This window comes from Acinonyx jubatus, chromosome C2 (genome assembly GCF_027475565.1).
Source record: "Acinonyx jubatus isolate Ajub_Pintada_27869175 chromosome C2, VMU_Ajub_asm_v1.0, whole genome shotgun sequence".
NCBI classification, from domain to species: Eukaryota; Metazoa; Chordata; class Mammalia; order Carnivora; family Felidae; genus Acinonyx; species Acinonyx jubatus.
This window is the reverse complement of record NC_069384.1, coordinates 4,112,446-4,125,947: the sequence shown is the minus strand read 5'-3', so window position 1 is coordinate 4,125,947 and position 13,502 is coordinate 4,112,446. Positions and strand designations below refer to the sequence as shown.

At 63.0% G+C, this 13,502-nt stretch overlaps 1 protein-coding gene across 7 annotated transcripts in view; it reads right to left on the bottom strand.

Moving 5' to 3' along the window:
- PRDM15 (PR/SET domain 15) overlaps positions 1–13,502 on the bottom strand; it is a 67,882-nt gene that overhangs the window by 12,246 nt on the left and 42,134 nt on the right. For all 7 annotated transcript variants that reach the window (XM_053220523.1, XM_053220524.1, XM_053220525.1 and 4 more), the window contains 9 exons: positions 11,909–12,003; positions 10,957–11,088; positions 9,338–9,472; positions 8,583–8,746; positions 7,647–7,726; positions 7,152–7,271; positions 2,974–3,105; positions 1,438–1,521; positions 937–1,112 (listed from right to left, as the gene is read on the bottom strand). In XM_053220523.1, the coding sequence (XP_053076498.1) occupies positions 937–1,112; positions 1,438–1,521; positions 2,974–3,105; positions 7,152–7,271; positions 7,647–7,726; positions 8,583–8,746; positions 9,338–9,472; positions 10,957–11,088; positions 11,909–12,003 (1,118 nt within the window). The remainder of the gene's footprint in view (positions 1–936; positions 1,113–1,437; positions 1,522–2,973; positions 3,106–7,151; positions 7,272–7,646; positions 7,727–8,582; positions 8,747–9,337; positions 9,473–10,956; positions 11,089–11,908; positions 12,004–13,502) is intronic.

Genomic DNA, 13,502 nt, shown 5'->3' with positions numbered 1-13,502 from the left:
TCCTGCTGGAATTCCAACAAGAACATAATCTATAACCTTACGGGGCGCCTGGGTCACCCAGGCGGTTGAACATCCGACTCTGGATTTCAGCTCAAGTCACGATCTCACGGTTGTCATGGGATCGAGACCCATGCTGCGCTCTGTGCTGACAGCTCGGAGCCTGCTTGGGATTCTCTTTCCCTCTCTTTCTGCCCTTCCCCCGCTTGCTATCTCTCAAAATAAATAAACAAACACACTTTAAAAATCTAGAATGTTAGCAAAAAATATGTTTGAGGCTATTCATGCATTCACTGCTTCCCAGGTGCAGGCACTGCAAGTCAGAGGGGAAGGTAAGACCCAGGCCCTGCCTTAAGAACTGTGGGTCTACGGAGGGAGACGGGTCTGTGAGTCAGCACCGGGGGGTCTCCGAGCAGGGGCAGTGTGCACCAGACAGACCGGCAGAGTAGGGGGTGGGGGGGTGGTCTCTGAGCAGGGGCAGAACGGAGGAGATAGAGGAGCGGGGTGGGGGGTCTCTGAGCAGGGCACATGCACAGACAGGGGCGGGGAGAAGGAAGCACGGGAGTGGGGTCTGGGGGGGGGGGGGGTGGTCTCTGAGCACCAGACAGAGTAGCAGGGGGCAGGGCGAAGTCAGCACTATGGGTCTCCGAGTAGGTTCTGTGTATAACAGACAGAGGGGCGGGGGGCGGGGAGAAGGAAGCGTGGGGGTGGGGGGGTCTCAGAGCAGGGGCAGGGCGCACCGGACAGGGGGGCGGGGAGAAGGAAGCGTGGGGGTGGGGGTGGGGGTGTCTCTGAGCAGGGGCAGGGCGCACCGGACAGGGCGGCGGGGAGAAGGAAGCGCAGGGGTGGGAGTGGGGGGTCTCCGAGCAGGGGCAGCACGCACCCGCCGGACGAACGGGCAGGCGGGGAGAAGGAAGCGCGGGCCCGCCCCCGGCTCACCTCTGGGTGCTTGCGCCGCATGTGTCTGCTCATGGACGCCCTGGTGGACACCTTGGTCCCGCACAGCTGGCAGCTCTGAGCCTCCACCTTGTCGTGGGTGAGCTGCACGTGCTTCTGCAGCATGTACTCGGTGACGTACTTCTTGTCGCACACGGAACACGTCCACTGCTTGCCCACTTCTCGCGCACGCGGGGAGGAGACAAGCCCAAGGTCGTGAGTGGGGTCGTGCCACGGCCCCCAGGGCGGGCGAGGGGGTGCCTCGCGCCCTGCACGCGCAGCCGGGGTCACCTGCCGGGTGAGGCAGGGGACGGGCGGGCCAGCGGCCTCTCCGTCGCGGCGCACGGCGGCGCGACGCTGCTCCCACATCTGAGAGTCCGACAGTGGGTGCGTGGGAGTGCTGGAGGGCTGATTTTTAAGGGGCAGGGGCCGCCTGCGGAGGCAGCACACCGAATCGTCTGCACACGCCGGCCCCCAACGCGTGCAGCCCGCCGCCCCGCTTACCCGTGTGGATGAGCTTGTGGGTCTCCATCGTGTTCCTCTCGCTGAAGGTCTTCCCGCACAGCTCGCACATGAAATCTTTGATCCCTGCGGAAGAGGGCGCGCTAATGTCAGGGGCTGGGGGGGGCTCAACTCCACTCCTCGCCCGAGGGTCCCCGTGGGTGCCCAGGACGCGGGGGGAAGGGAAACTGCAGGAGACCCCAGAGCAAACGCTGACCCCACGGAAGAGCCGGGGCAGCTCAGTGAGCGCCTCCCTCCGCGGGGGGTGGTGTCGCCGCCCGGCCGGGACCCGTGGGACCGCCGTCCACCCCCAACGGGCGGAGCCCACGCGGTGGGCCGTGCTGGGCATCAGCTCCCGGTGAGGGAGGCCGGACACCGCACCGCAGAAGCTTCCCAGGGCCCCACCCCCACCGCCCCCCGCCCCGGGAGCTCAGTCTGCGGGGATCGGCCTGGCGAGCACGGGTAGAGCCCTCAGACCGCGGCACCCAACGCAGACAAGAAGGTGGACCCTCAGCACGTCTCCTAAACGGCGTTTTCCCCGGAAACGGAAACAAGGAAAGCGATTTTAGAGACCCAGTCGCTCGGTCCTGGGAGTCTGTGCCGAGTCCCTGCATGTGCAGGGCCCCGAGCTCGCTGAGGGGCAGGCAGTCACAGAGGCAACTATGTCCTGGTGGCCAATGTGCCTGCGGAGCGAGACAGAACCCGAGGAGGCGTGTGGCCCAGTCCCCGGCAGTGACACAGCTCCCCAGAAAAGGCGCAGAGAGTCTCCGATGGGCTCCCCGGGGAAACGAGGGCCCCCGTAATCGCCCAGGGACGCAGGGCCAGTGGCCAGGTGGTGGCCTGGACCCCTGTGGGGGGCAGTGAGCGAGGGGGGCGCGTGGGTGGGCGGGGCCGGACAGTGCGGGCCTCAAAACCCAGGTGAGGGAGGACACGGGCACACCGAGAGGTTTCCCTGGAAGTTTCATGCACAGACACACCTGGTCCCCTGGGGGACCTCCGAGCTCCCACGCCCCCTGGTTCTCACACAGTGTTTATCCACACCTAACGTTTTGTAAGAAAGGAACTCATGTCTGTTGCTACAGAGGCTGTTTCTTCCCCGGTGGTATCACAGACCTCTACGTAAATTGACATCGCTTTTAACGGGCGCCCTGTCCTCTGTAGACGCACAGACACGGAGGCGCTCCGGGGCCTCCCGCCCCAGACGAAACCGTGGCCAGCGGGCCCTTGTCCGATCACGTCTCAGGCCCACGCTCGGGCAGGGAAACGGCCGGCGGGAGGCAAGAACACTAAGGATCGGCAGGTGGCACCGAGACCCGGTGGCGAGCCGTGCAGGGACCCGGGCTCCCGTGTGTTGGGGACGGGGACGCGCCGGCCGGGCGCCTAGAGGAGGGGATGGCCTCTGACACCTGAGGCCGCCTGCCCACGGCTCCGAGCACGGCACTCGCAGAACGGAGAAGCCGGGCTCGCCGGGAGCCGCAGATCAGGGGATACGACGCGTCCCACCGGGCCCACCGGAGCGCAGGCGCTCCGCGGACTCACCCGTGTGCCGCTTGTAGTGCTTGAGCATGTTGACCTTCTGCGCGAACTTGCGGTGGCACTCCTTACACTCGTACTCCTTGATGCCCTTGTGCAGCTTCATGTGGTGGCGCAGCGCGTGCTTGGTCTTCATGCCTGCCGGCGGGGGAGGGGGGAGGCAGGGGGGACACTCACACTCAGCCAGACCGCCTCTCCCGCCTCCAGAGCTGCCCTGCACCTGCCCTGTGTTCCCCAGGACCCTGCGCTGCCACAGCGCCCGCACCCGGGACCCTTCCCTGCCATAGCGCCCCTGCCGGGGACCCTCCACCACTGTGCCCGCACCCCTGCCGTGCCCCGCACATGGGACTCTCCATGACAGCATTTGCACCACACCCTAGACCTTCCACACTGCCTGGGATCTGGGTCCTCGGGCAGGCACAGGTCTTGGTGAGCGTGCAACAAGAGAAGAGGTCGGGACTTGGGGGGTAAATCTCCCAAAGGACCCCCTCCACCAGTGCAGATGGGCACTTATGCCCTCAGAGGTCCAGACACGTCTGGACACCTCATGTGATCAGGGGCCTGCCCAGACCTGAGGGTCGGTGCTCAAAGCAACCACTGTGACACAACGGAGTCACCCGCTGAGAGCCGTGCAAGCCCGCCACAGAGTTCCTGTTGGTCTTGAGAACGCTAATGTTAACCGAGATTAGAATTCAGTTTTCTGGACATTAGAACTGTGTGGTATACGCACGGACTTTCAGTCTACCTTTAATTAAGTGTAACGAAGTCAATCTTGGCTAAAGGAGGTGAGATAAAGTACGACCTAACTTGGGCGTCGAAAAGGGACGACCCTGGTAGAGGGTGTGAGTGAGTGGTGGGGGGGTCCTGGAATAGGGTGTGAACCAGCAGCAGGTGGGGGTCCTAGTACACGGTGTGAATCAGTGGGGGGTGGGGTTCCTGGCACAGGGTGTGAATCAGTGGGGGGGGGGGGGTTTCCAGCACAGGGTGTGCATCAGAAGTGGGGGTCTTGGTTCAGTGGACAGTCTGAACGGAAAGGCCGGGGCCACAGAAGCTGTGGGCAAAAACCACTGCAGAGCAGGTGGGTGGGGGCTCACAAGCGCAAGGCCGATGCGTCCAGTCCTGCTGGCTGCAGACCTAATCGGTCAAGGGGCCCTGGACAGGCCACGGCTGTCACCGCCACACAGAACAGGAACTGGAGGGACTACGGGGTGGGGCAGAGTCCGACCACCGCTGGTACTGCCCTCGGTAACGGTAGTGAAACAACGGCCGCGTCTGGCCACGGTCCCCGCCGGGTTACCTGGGAAACCCCGTCCTGGCGAATGGGGAGGGGAGGCTCAGCCAGCTCCGGCTGCTACTGGACCCCAGGCCCGGCTGAACCCAGGCCTCCACAAACCCTACGCGTGCACGAACCCAGCCTGGCCGGGCTGGGCCTGCACAAACACGGGCCTGCCTCCACACCAGACCTGCATGAACCCGGGCCCGGCTGAGCTGTGAGAAGCCACGAGAACCGGCCTGTCTGAGCCAGCAGAGGGAGCAGGAGTCTCCCAAGTGCCGGTCCGCCAGAAAAGGCTTCTAAGGCTCCAGGAAGCGCAAACGTGTGAGCCTAGCACTGACTTCGGAAGAGCGTTTTTCCCTTAATAAGCGGGTTTTAGTTTCTCAGTCGAAACCATCACACGCGCTCATAGTGAAAAGCTCCAGGCGACAAGAGGTTAGCCCCGAGGACGCGGCCCAGCAGCCCTGCCAGGTCACCCCGGCCCCCGGGACACCGCTGAACCCATTCTGGCCACGCGGAACAGACCCTCTGCCGTGCGGTCACTTCTGTCGGCGCCATGTGAACCCGCCCCACGCAGCGCGGCCAGTGCAAACCCACCATCACGTTGCTTTCAGCTGTGAACACGACTCACAGCCCGTTAATATGCCTGCCACGCCGGCACCTGCCACGGGACCAGCTCCACTGCAGGCGCCAGACTGAGCAGTGAGCCAAGCCACGCCCCGGCCACACAGGGAGAGGGCCACGTGGGAAGGGACGAAGAAAAGCAGGATAAAGCGGGGACAGGGGGAGAGGGAACAGAAGGGGCCCGGGTGCCAGCTCATCACGTGGGATGTCGGGGGGGATCCTCTCAGAGGAGGCAGCTGAAAAAGTGATCTGGAGGAAGTGGGGGAGGGGCCGGGAGCTGCATGGGGGAACAGCATTCCCGGTGGAGGGAACAGTGAGTGCAAAAGCCCTGAGGCCAATGTAAACAGTCCCTCAGCGTCTCAAGCTGTTCTCGGTCACAACAGTGCTGCAGCAGAAGCTCGTCTTTATGCTGCAAACAGATCTTTGTGCTATTCGTTAACAAGAAACTTTTCTAGCAGCAGCTAACAGTGTCCAACGGCCCACCCTGTGTAGCAATTTACACAACCCCCCCGCCACCCGAAGTCTACTGCCTCCTTCCCTTCGCCAGTGCTGGCCGCTCCCCAGGCTGTGACAGGCACAACGGCACCTTGGCTCTGACCCTTGAGGGCGCCACCACCGAGATGAACGGAAGAGAACCAGTCCCTCCTGGCTTGCCCCCCCCCCCCCCCACCGCAGCTAAAATGAACAGATCCTAAGTCACAAAGTAACTGCGTGTCATAGGCACAGAAGGAGAGTCACGACAAAGCTCTCCCCCCTGCCCCCGCCGCCATTCCGACCTCCCACCGCGGCCTCGCAAAAGTACTCAGAATTCAAGAAGAAATCACAAAACTAAGCGTTAAACACACTTCTAATATGAGTATATATGACACATGGCAAGATGTGGCTCTGACCTCACTGCCGTCCCTGGGCACCTGTCCCTCCCCACCAGGCCCTCCAGGGGACCCAGGCGTGGCTTCTCCCTGCCCCCTAGACAGAACCACTCTAGCAGCTACACCTCTGACCCTCCCCGTCTCTCTCCTGCTCCACACTGTCCCCTCCAGCCAGGGCACAGGTGGCAGTAAGTGGGGGAAGGGCTGGGAGAGCGACAGCATCACTAAGACGGGCACAGAAACTTCTAGAATGTTCCTACGAAACAGAGACAGAGGTTCTCTTGAAGAGCGTAATGGGTCCGAGGCAGAAGCAACACCTTTACCTCGTGTGCCAGTTTGTGTTACCGTCAGAAAAGGAAAACTAGGTGCCTGCCTTGCTTTTCCAATGAAGGAGGCTGCATGCTGCCCTTGCACAAGGTGACTTTGGAGGACAAACAAGAACTTGTCACCTCCAGGGAGACAGATGAGGGGGAGGGCGCAGGCAGAAGGGGAAATGATCACGTCTTGCTTTCTCTGAAGTTCGTTCTTTCTAAGCTTTTACACGTAATCTTATTTCCAGTGTGCTTAACAGGTTATCCGGTGAGGGGAATTATGAGACATCTGTGTTTTCTTCCTACTTTTCTGTTTAACTTAAAAAACAAATAAAGGAGGGGCACGCGGGTGGGTCAGTTACATGACTGCCTTTTGATTTGGGCTCAGATCATGATTTCACAGTTTGTGGGTTCCAGCCCCTACATCGGGCTCTGTGCTGACAGCCAGCGTCCGGCTGGGGCGCTCTCCCCTCCCTCTTTCTCTGCCCCTCCCCTGCTCATGCTCGCTCGCTCGCTTTCTCAAACCAAGTAAACAAAATAAATAATGAATAAATAAGAACCCAAAAAAGGAAAAAAAAACCTTTATAGAATACAAAATGCTTAAAAGAGCTAAAGGCAAAGCCAAGAGCCTGATGTGCCCGGGTCTGAACGGGGCCGAGGTGACGCTGTCCACTGCAGACAGCGCCTTCACCGCGGCCCCAGAGACTCTTGTGTTTTGGAATAGAAACGGGTTAAAAATTTGCCATGTCCTGGGATGACCTACCCCCCGCCCCATTTTACTTACAGAAGGGAGATCTTTTGCTAATAGGTTTATTATTCCAGTAATTTCACCCGAAAGCCAGGGACCCAGGCTCACTGGTCACAGCCAACCCGTCCCACGTGGAAGGTTCGGCTCAGCCGCAGGGAGGGGCCACGCACTTGGCCGCACGCGAGGAGCGCACGGCGGGTCTTCCGGCTTCTCAGCCCCTGGCTGCTCGCTCGCCCCTCTTTTCAGGTGGCTCACTTGTGCCTCGAGTCCATCGCGGACGCCCTGCGCTGCCTGTGTCCCGGCGCCCTCACCCCGCCCGGCCCGGTGACGCCGCGCCCCCCCGCCCGGCGCCCGCGTACCTTTCCCGCACTCGGCGCACAGGTACTCGCGGATGTTGTCGTGCACGCGCATGTGCTCCTTCAGCATGTCCTTCCGCGCGAAGGACTTCCCGCACTGCTCGCAGGCGTGGCTCTTCACCCCTGCACGACAAGCGCACCAGCGCTTCAGCACCCGTGGACCCGCCCAGCCGCGTCCCCCGCCACGAAGGCGGCGACGGAGAAGCGCGGCGCGACACAGCTCACGGCCTCCACGGAACCTCCGCTCCGGCTCCTCGGCCGCGAGAGGGGCCCCAGGAGCCGCCGGGGCCACAGGGCAGGGGCCCGCGCTGGGGACGGAAGCGGTGGCGAGGACGCAGGGACAGGAGAGGCCAGAGAGAGAGCGCGCGGAGGCGGGGGGGGGGGGGGGGGGGGGGGCGGCGAGACTGCCAGAGCAGGGAGCGTGGGGACAGGCCCTCCAAGCGGGGCGCCACGACACCCCGGGTCCGTCCCGGTCCCAGTCCCGCGGCAGCGCACTACCTGTGTGGATGAGCTTGTGCCGCTCCAAGTTCCCGATGCTGTTGAAGATGCGCCCGCAGATCTCGCACGGGTGGATGTACCTGCGAGGAGACGCGAGCCTCAGGGCGGGGGCAACAGCAGAGTGCTTGCCCCGAGCCCCTTCCTCACGCAGGGGTCGCAGAAAAGAGGCTACGTGGAGGCCGCCGGACACGAACACTGCAGCCTCCAATACGGGCTGAACCGTGCGCCCCTCAAAGTCCACAGGCTGGAGTCCTGACTCCGGGCCTTCAAAAGGTGACAGCATTTGGAAACAGGGTCTTCACAGAGGAGTGAAACATCAGGTCACCAGGGTGGCCCCACTCCAGTATGACTGATGTCCTCGCCGGAAGGAGGAACTGGGACACAGACGTGCATGGGGGAGGACCGCGTGAGCACACGGCCAGGGCCGCGGATAGGAGCCGAGCCGGAAGCCCCGGCCTCCAGGGGAAGCAGCCCCGCCGACCCCTGAACTCCGACCTCCCGGCTCCAGGCCTGACATCGCACGTTCCCACCGCGCAGGCTGCCCAGCCGCCCCGTTAGCGCAGCCCAAGCTGGCTACGGCGGCCTCCACACAGGGCGGCCGCTGGCTCGCCCCCGCACACGGCACGGACCACGGCTACGGCATCCAGGGAACCTAATCACGGTGGGGAAACGGGGCTGCCGGCGGTTCGGTAGGCAGGCCGAGAACGACACTATCAGTCTGCGGGTGCGGTCGGCTTGCGCTGCGGGGCCAGGAGGGCGAGGGAGGCGGGCCCCCCCCACGTGCGGGATAAAGGAGGTGAGCGTGCTTCCCTCAAGACCCGGCCACCGGGCTCCCAGGGGGACAGACCCGCCCGCCGAGCACCTGCCTGCCCGCAGGGAACGCGCCCCCTCTGGCATCGTGCCAGGCCCTGGAAGCCCAGCCCCAGGAGGCCTCACTTCTGCACGTTGGGGTCCGGCAGGTTCTCCCGGTGGATGACCATGTGGGCGTGGTAGGTGGCCTTCAGGGCGAAGCGGCGGTTGCAGATGCTGCAGCCGTAGCCCTTCTCCTTGTGCACGTCCATGATGTGCTTCAGGTACTCCTTCCCGCGGCCGAAGGTGAGCTGCCGACAGGTGCACCGTTCACGCCCGCGCACGGCCTCCCGCCCTCCAGCTGACGATGGCACCGCTGGGCGCCGAGGCCCCGGTGACGGCCCGCCGCCCGGGCCGGACGGAGGGGACTCCCAAGGGCGGGGCCGGCGCCAGGAAACTGCAGAGCGGGGGGCAGCGGGGGAGGCGGGCGCCAGCTGCCCCCCCGCTGCAGACCGGCCTGCCCCTGCACCCTCTCCCGCTCCCCACCCACCCCACCTCCCGGACGGCCGCATGGCCGGGTGCCTGACGCAGGCACAGCCGCACGGGAACCCATACTAGGTAGGGAGCGAACTGCGTCTCCGCGGAGCAGCGAAGCCTAACGCGGGGACCACCGCGCACGCCGCGAGCGGATCACCAGCCGCGGCACGGCCTCCAGAGATGGGTTCCCCACCCCAACCCGGGTCCCCGCGCGGCCGCACGCACACCAGCCGCGAGACGGCTCTGAAACGGCGGTCCGTGTGGAGAGGGAGAGCCACACCCACCGTCCGCGAGCGGCCCCACCATCTCTCTGCCGGGATTGCCTCCTTCCCGCCAGCCTGGGCACGAAGGCCCGTGGCGAGTACCTGGCACCGCTTGCAGCTGTACTTGTGAGGCTCGGAGTCCGCGCTGGCATCCGAATTGTCATCGTTCTCCTCCGAGGAGATGCCGATCTTGCCGATAAACTCCTCCCTCTGGTGGTCGTCCATCAGCGCAATGTCCTGGAAAACGCAGTCGCGAGGTCCGGCTTCCCGCACGGGCACAGAAGCGCTGACGGGTCCCTCGCCCCCCAGCAGTGCCGGGCCAGCCCACGTGGAGAAGGCAGTGGGTCCCCCCCGGGGCTGCCTGCCGCGTCCCCTGTGGCTCCCTCGGGCCCGCGCACACCCCCGCTCAGTGCGCAGCGAGCTGGCGGCCAGGCGTGGGGTGCCTGCATGGGGGTCGGCTCCCTGTCTTAGCTGCTCGCCCCAAGGCTGCGGCGGACCTGGGCTCCATGCTCCCGGGCGCGGCCCATTTCCTGCCAGAGGCCGCCAGGGGCGCGCAGCACTGGCCAGCTTTCGTTTTTCAGCAAAACTTAGGATTCTGGGAAGGGTGGACAGGCTTCCTTTGGAAAGTTCGCTGTCGCGTCTAGGAGGTTTTCACGGGGGCCCAGGCTCTATTTCTTACTCAAGTTCAATTCCCGCTTTTCCATTAACACACACACAGCAACACCGTCTGAAGGAGCTGTGCGGGAAGCACCTGACCAGAGCCACGCAGCCACAGGCGCGCACCCGGGCCGGGCCCGTCACCTGCGCTGGGCCTGACTGACTCCTCAGGAAGCCATGTTTTCATGGCAGGAGAGAAGTGGACGCTGAGGAGGCGGCAGACTAGCATCCCAGGTCCCAGTGAAGCCTAAGTGCCCCTCACCCCTCCGACTAAAGCTCCCGGACACTCTTGGGTCCGTCCTCGCACCCCAGCTCAGTCCACTTGGCCCAGCACCTGCCCTGGGGATCCCCTCACACTCATGCTCGCCCCCCCGCCTTTGACTCACACCTTCTCAGTGAAACCCCAACCCGTGCCCGAGGCCGGGACTGCCAGGAAACAGGTCCTGTGCTGCAGGCAGGTGGACAGACGGCTCCAAGAGCCCGGCGAGGGCTCACCGTCCTCACCGGACCTGAGCACCACCTACCATTTCCTCATTTGCCTCCTGGGTCGGCACTTCTGCCCTTAAAGACGACCCCGTCCTCGCTGCCCCCCCCCCCCCCCCGCTCCCTGGGAAACACCTAGAACGGAGGGACTGCCTGTGAGCCCTGCCCCGTCCTCGCTGCCCCCCCACCCCCTCCCTGGGAAACACCTAGAACGGAGGGACTGCCTGTGAGCCCTGCCCCCTCCTCACTGCCCCCCACACCCCCTCCCTGGGAAACACCTAGAACGGAGGGACTGCCTGTGAGCCCTGCCCCCTCCTCGCTGCCCCCCCACCCCCTCCCTGGGAAACACCTAGAACGGAGGGACTGCCTGTGAGCCCTGCCCTGTCCTCGCTGCCCCCCCACCCCCTCCCTGGGAAACACCTAGAACGGAGGGACTGCTTGTGAGCCCTGCGGACAGGGCTCCGGATGGATGCAGCAGAGGGTCACAGACGCCCAGCTGAAGAGAGGCAGTGGGGCCAAGCTGACCACGAGGGCCCGCCACGCGTCCACGTGAGCCACCCGAGAGAGGGCGGTGCTGGCACCTTGAAGTGGACGTGGATGTGGTCCCTGAGCACGTCCACACGGAAGAACTTGCGGCCGCAGATCTCGCAGGTGTACTTCTTGTCGCCGTGGGTCAGCAGGTGCTTGTTCATGTTGCTTCTGCAGGAGAACACCTACGGGCGGAGGAGCGGGGCCTGACCAGCCGCACCAGGCACGAGGACGCGCTACGTGTCCCCGGTACCCTTCCCACGAGCGGACAGGAGCGAATGGTCGTCTAAGTACGAGCCCACATTACCCCGGAGACCTAACCGTCTTCTGGTCTCCACTACCAGCGGGATTCTGCTCAACTTTACTCGCTCACTAAACTACATCGCTAGGATGGGGCCTGGGAAGAAGCCAGTAAACACAGAAAGAGCCGCAATTTTCTGAAACTTGGCATCAGAGAAGAATTCCGTCCTCTGTGCACCGGGTGTCAGCACAAGTCACGTCCGTTGCCCACGTCCACGGCTGTTTCCAGCTGTGATGGGGGTGGAGACACAGGCGCTGCCCTCTCCTCGGCCGCTGGGGCCGGGCTGGGTTGCGGGGGCCCCGCGGCCTCCGTCACGTAGCTCAGGGGACAAACCAGCAGCAGAAGCCACCTGCGGGGCCCCGCTGGCCTGAGAGTCTCCGTCTGGACGGCCAGTCCTGGGGGCCACGTAAACCCAGAGCGCAGGTGTCCTGAGCCCGTCTGACCCCACCCACTCCAGGAGGAGAACACGAGAGGTGAGTGAAGGGAAGCGATTCACAAGGAACAGGAGGCTACTATTTTCATGGTGACCCGGGGCCAGCCACCCCGTGACCACACCCGGGGTGCTGGGTGGGAAGCTGACTCAACAGGAGGGGAAGATAGGCTCCTGGGGAGGGGCAGGGGCAGCGGGTCAAGGCAGACGGGGTGAAAACAAGAAGTCGTCGGAAGCAGCAAAGAAGCCAGTGTTAGAAATATCTGAGCCTCACCTTGCCACACACGGGGCATCCCGAGGGCTCCTTCTTGTAGCGGACCAGGTTCTCGCCGCCGGCGTCCAGGTCCTCCCTCTTCACCCGCCGCACTCCTGCAATGCCCGCCCACCCAAGCAGGAGAGTGAGTACACACGGCGCGTGCGTGCCGGGCACCTGCCACTAGGCCAGTGTGGCCGCCTGGGCGGTGGGGGCAGGGTCAGCGGCACCAGCGAGCGCGTGAGTGGCGCCCAGCACAGGACGCGGCCGCGCTAACCACGGCTCCTCCCGGCTCCAGGGAAGGAACGGCTGCGTGTGCCCATGGGAACCAGGGACGCGGTTCGTGCATCTGAAGCGTTGGCAAACACAAGGGCCGCGTGGGTTTGGAGTTCTAAAGTGTGGAAGGGCGAGCCGGTGCTGACATCAAAGAAGGGGCTTTCCCTCCATTCAAAGGCTCAAGGCAGAGGTCGCATCCTTAGGCGTGACATTGTTTCTTAAAAAGACACCAATATTCATCCTTGCAAGTTACATCGGTTGATCAGGGAGAGAACGCCTAATGACGATAAGCCCCTTGGGGTTTTAAGACGTAACTGTTCACAACTGGGATCACCACAGCTTTTTAGAAGTTTGCACGAAACAGGTAATCTTTGAGTCAAAGACAGAAGTTCGCTCTCATCGTTTCTTTCTACAAAGCTGACCCCTTCTGGAACCTTCCCGCATCCCATGGTGTGAGTGCAGAGGTGGACTTAAGAACACCCAGCAAGCTGGACATGAATACGTCATTCTCCAGAAGGCTCCCAGTGGCATAAAACGCATCAGATCTGAAGCAGTGGTTTGGACGATGAGCCAACGGAAAAGGAAAAACCGTGAATGCGTTAGTTCGTTCCTGCGGAAAATGATCTGACTGGTGCATCGGTTGTAAAATGCAGTAGAATCAAGCCCGGGCACCTGTCTGTCAGGGAACGCTGAGGGCGGCGTTGACGGTGACGGGCTTTACCGGGAGGGTCTGCCTCAGCCACCCACCAGCCTACAGGGTCGGGCAGGAAGCCTATCCCTGCTGCACAGGTGAGGAAACTGAGGCCCAGTGGCTTGCCCAGGGCCATCCACTCACTAAGTGGGCACCGGATTTGGCTGGAGAGGCCCAAGGGCACCACCCACGGGTCCCAGAGGGAAGGAGATCTCCTGAAGCCACAGGAACGACAGCCAGGTCAAAAAGTGGAGTGCGAAAATTACACAGAATGTGCCTCGTCTTATTTCGAAGAGGCATAATGACGGGAGTACGCACATCTTTGTGCGGAACAGTTCCATGAGACTCCGCTTTCTTTTTCGGCAAGCCTGTACCTCATCCGCAATTCTTTTCAGACTTTCTTATAAAGGTGCTCTGGTCAGTGTCACTTACTGAGGGCTGGTCAGCAAGAGACAAGGGGCTTCTAGAGGAAAAGCCAGGATTATCACAACTAGAAAGCCAATTTAAAGAGGGTCTGTCTGGGGCGCCTGGGTGGCTCAGTCGGTTGAGCGTCGGACTTCGGCTCAGGTCATGATCTTACAGTTTGTGAGTTCGAGTCCCGAGTCGGGCTCTGTGTTGACAGCTCAGAGCCTGGAGCCTGCCTAGGAT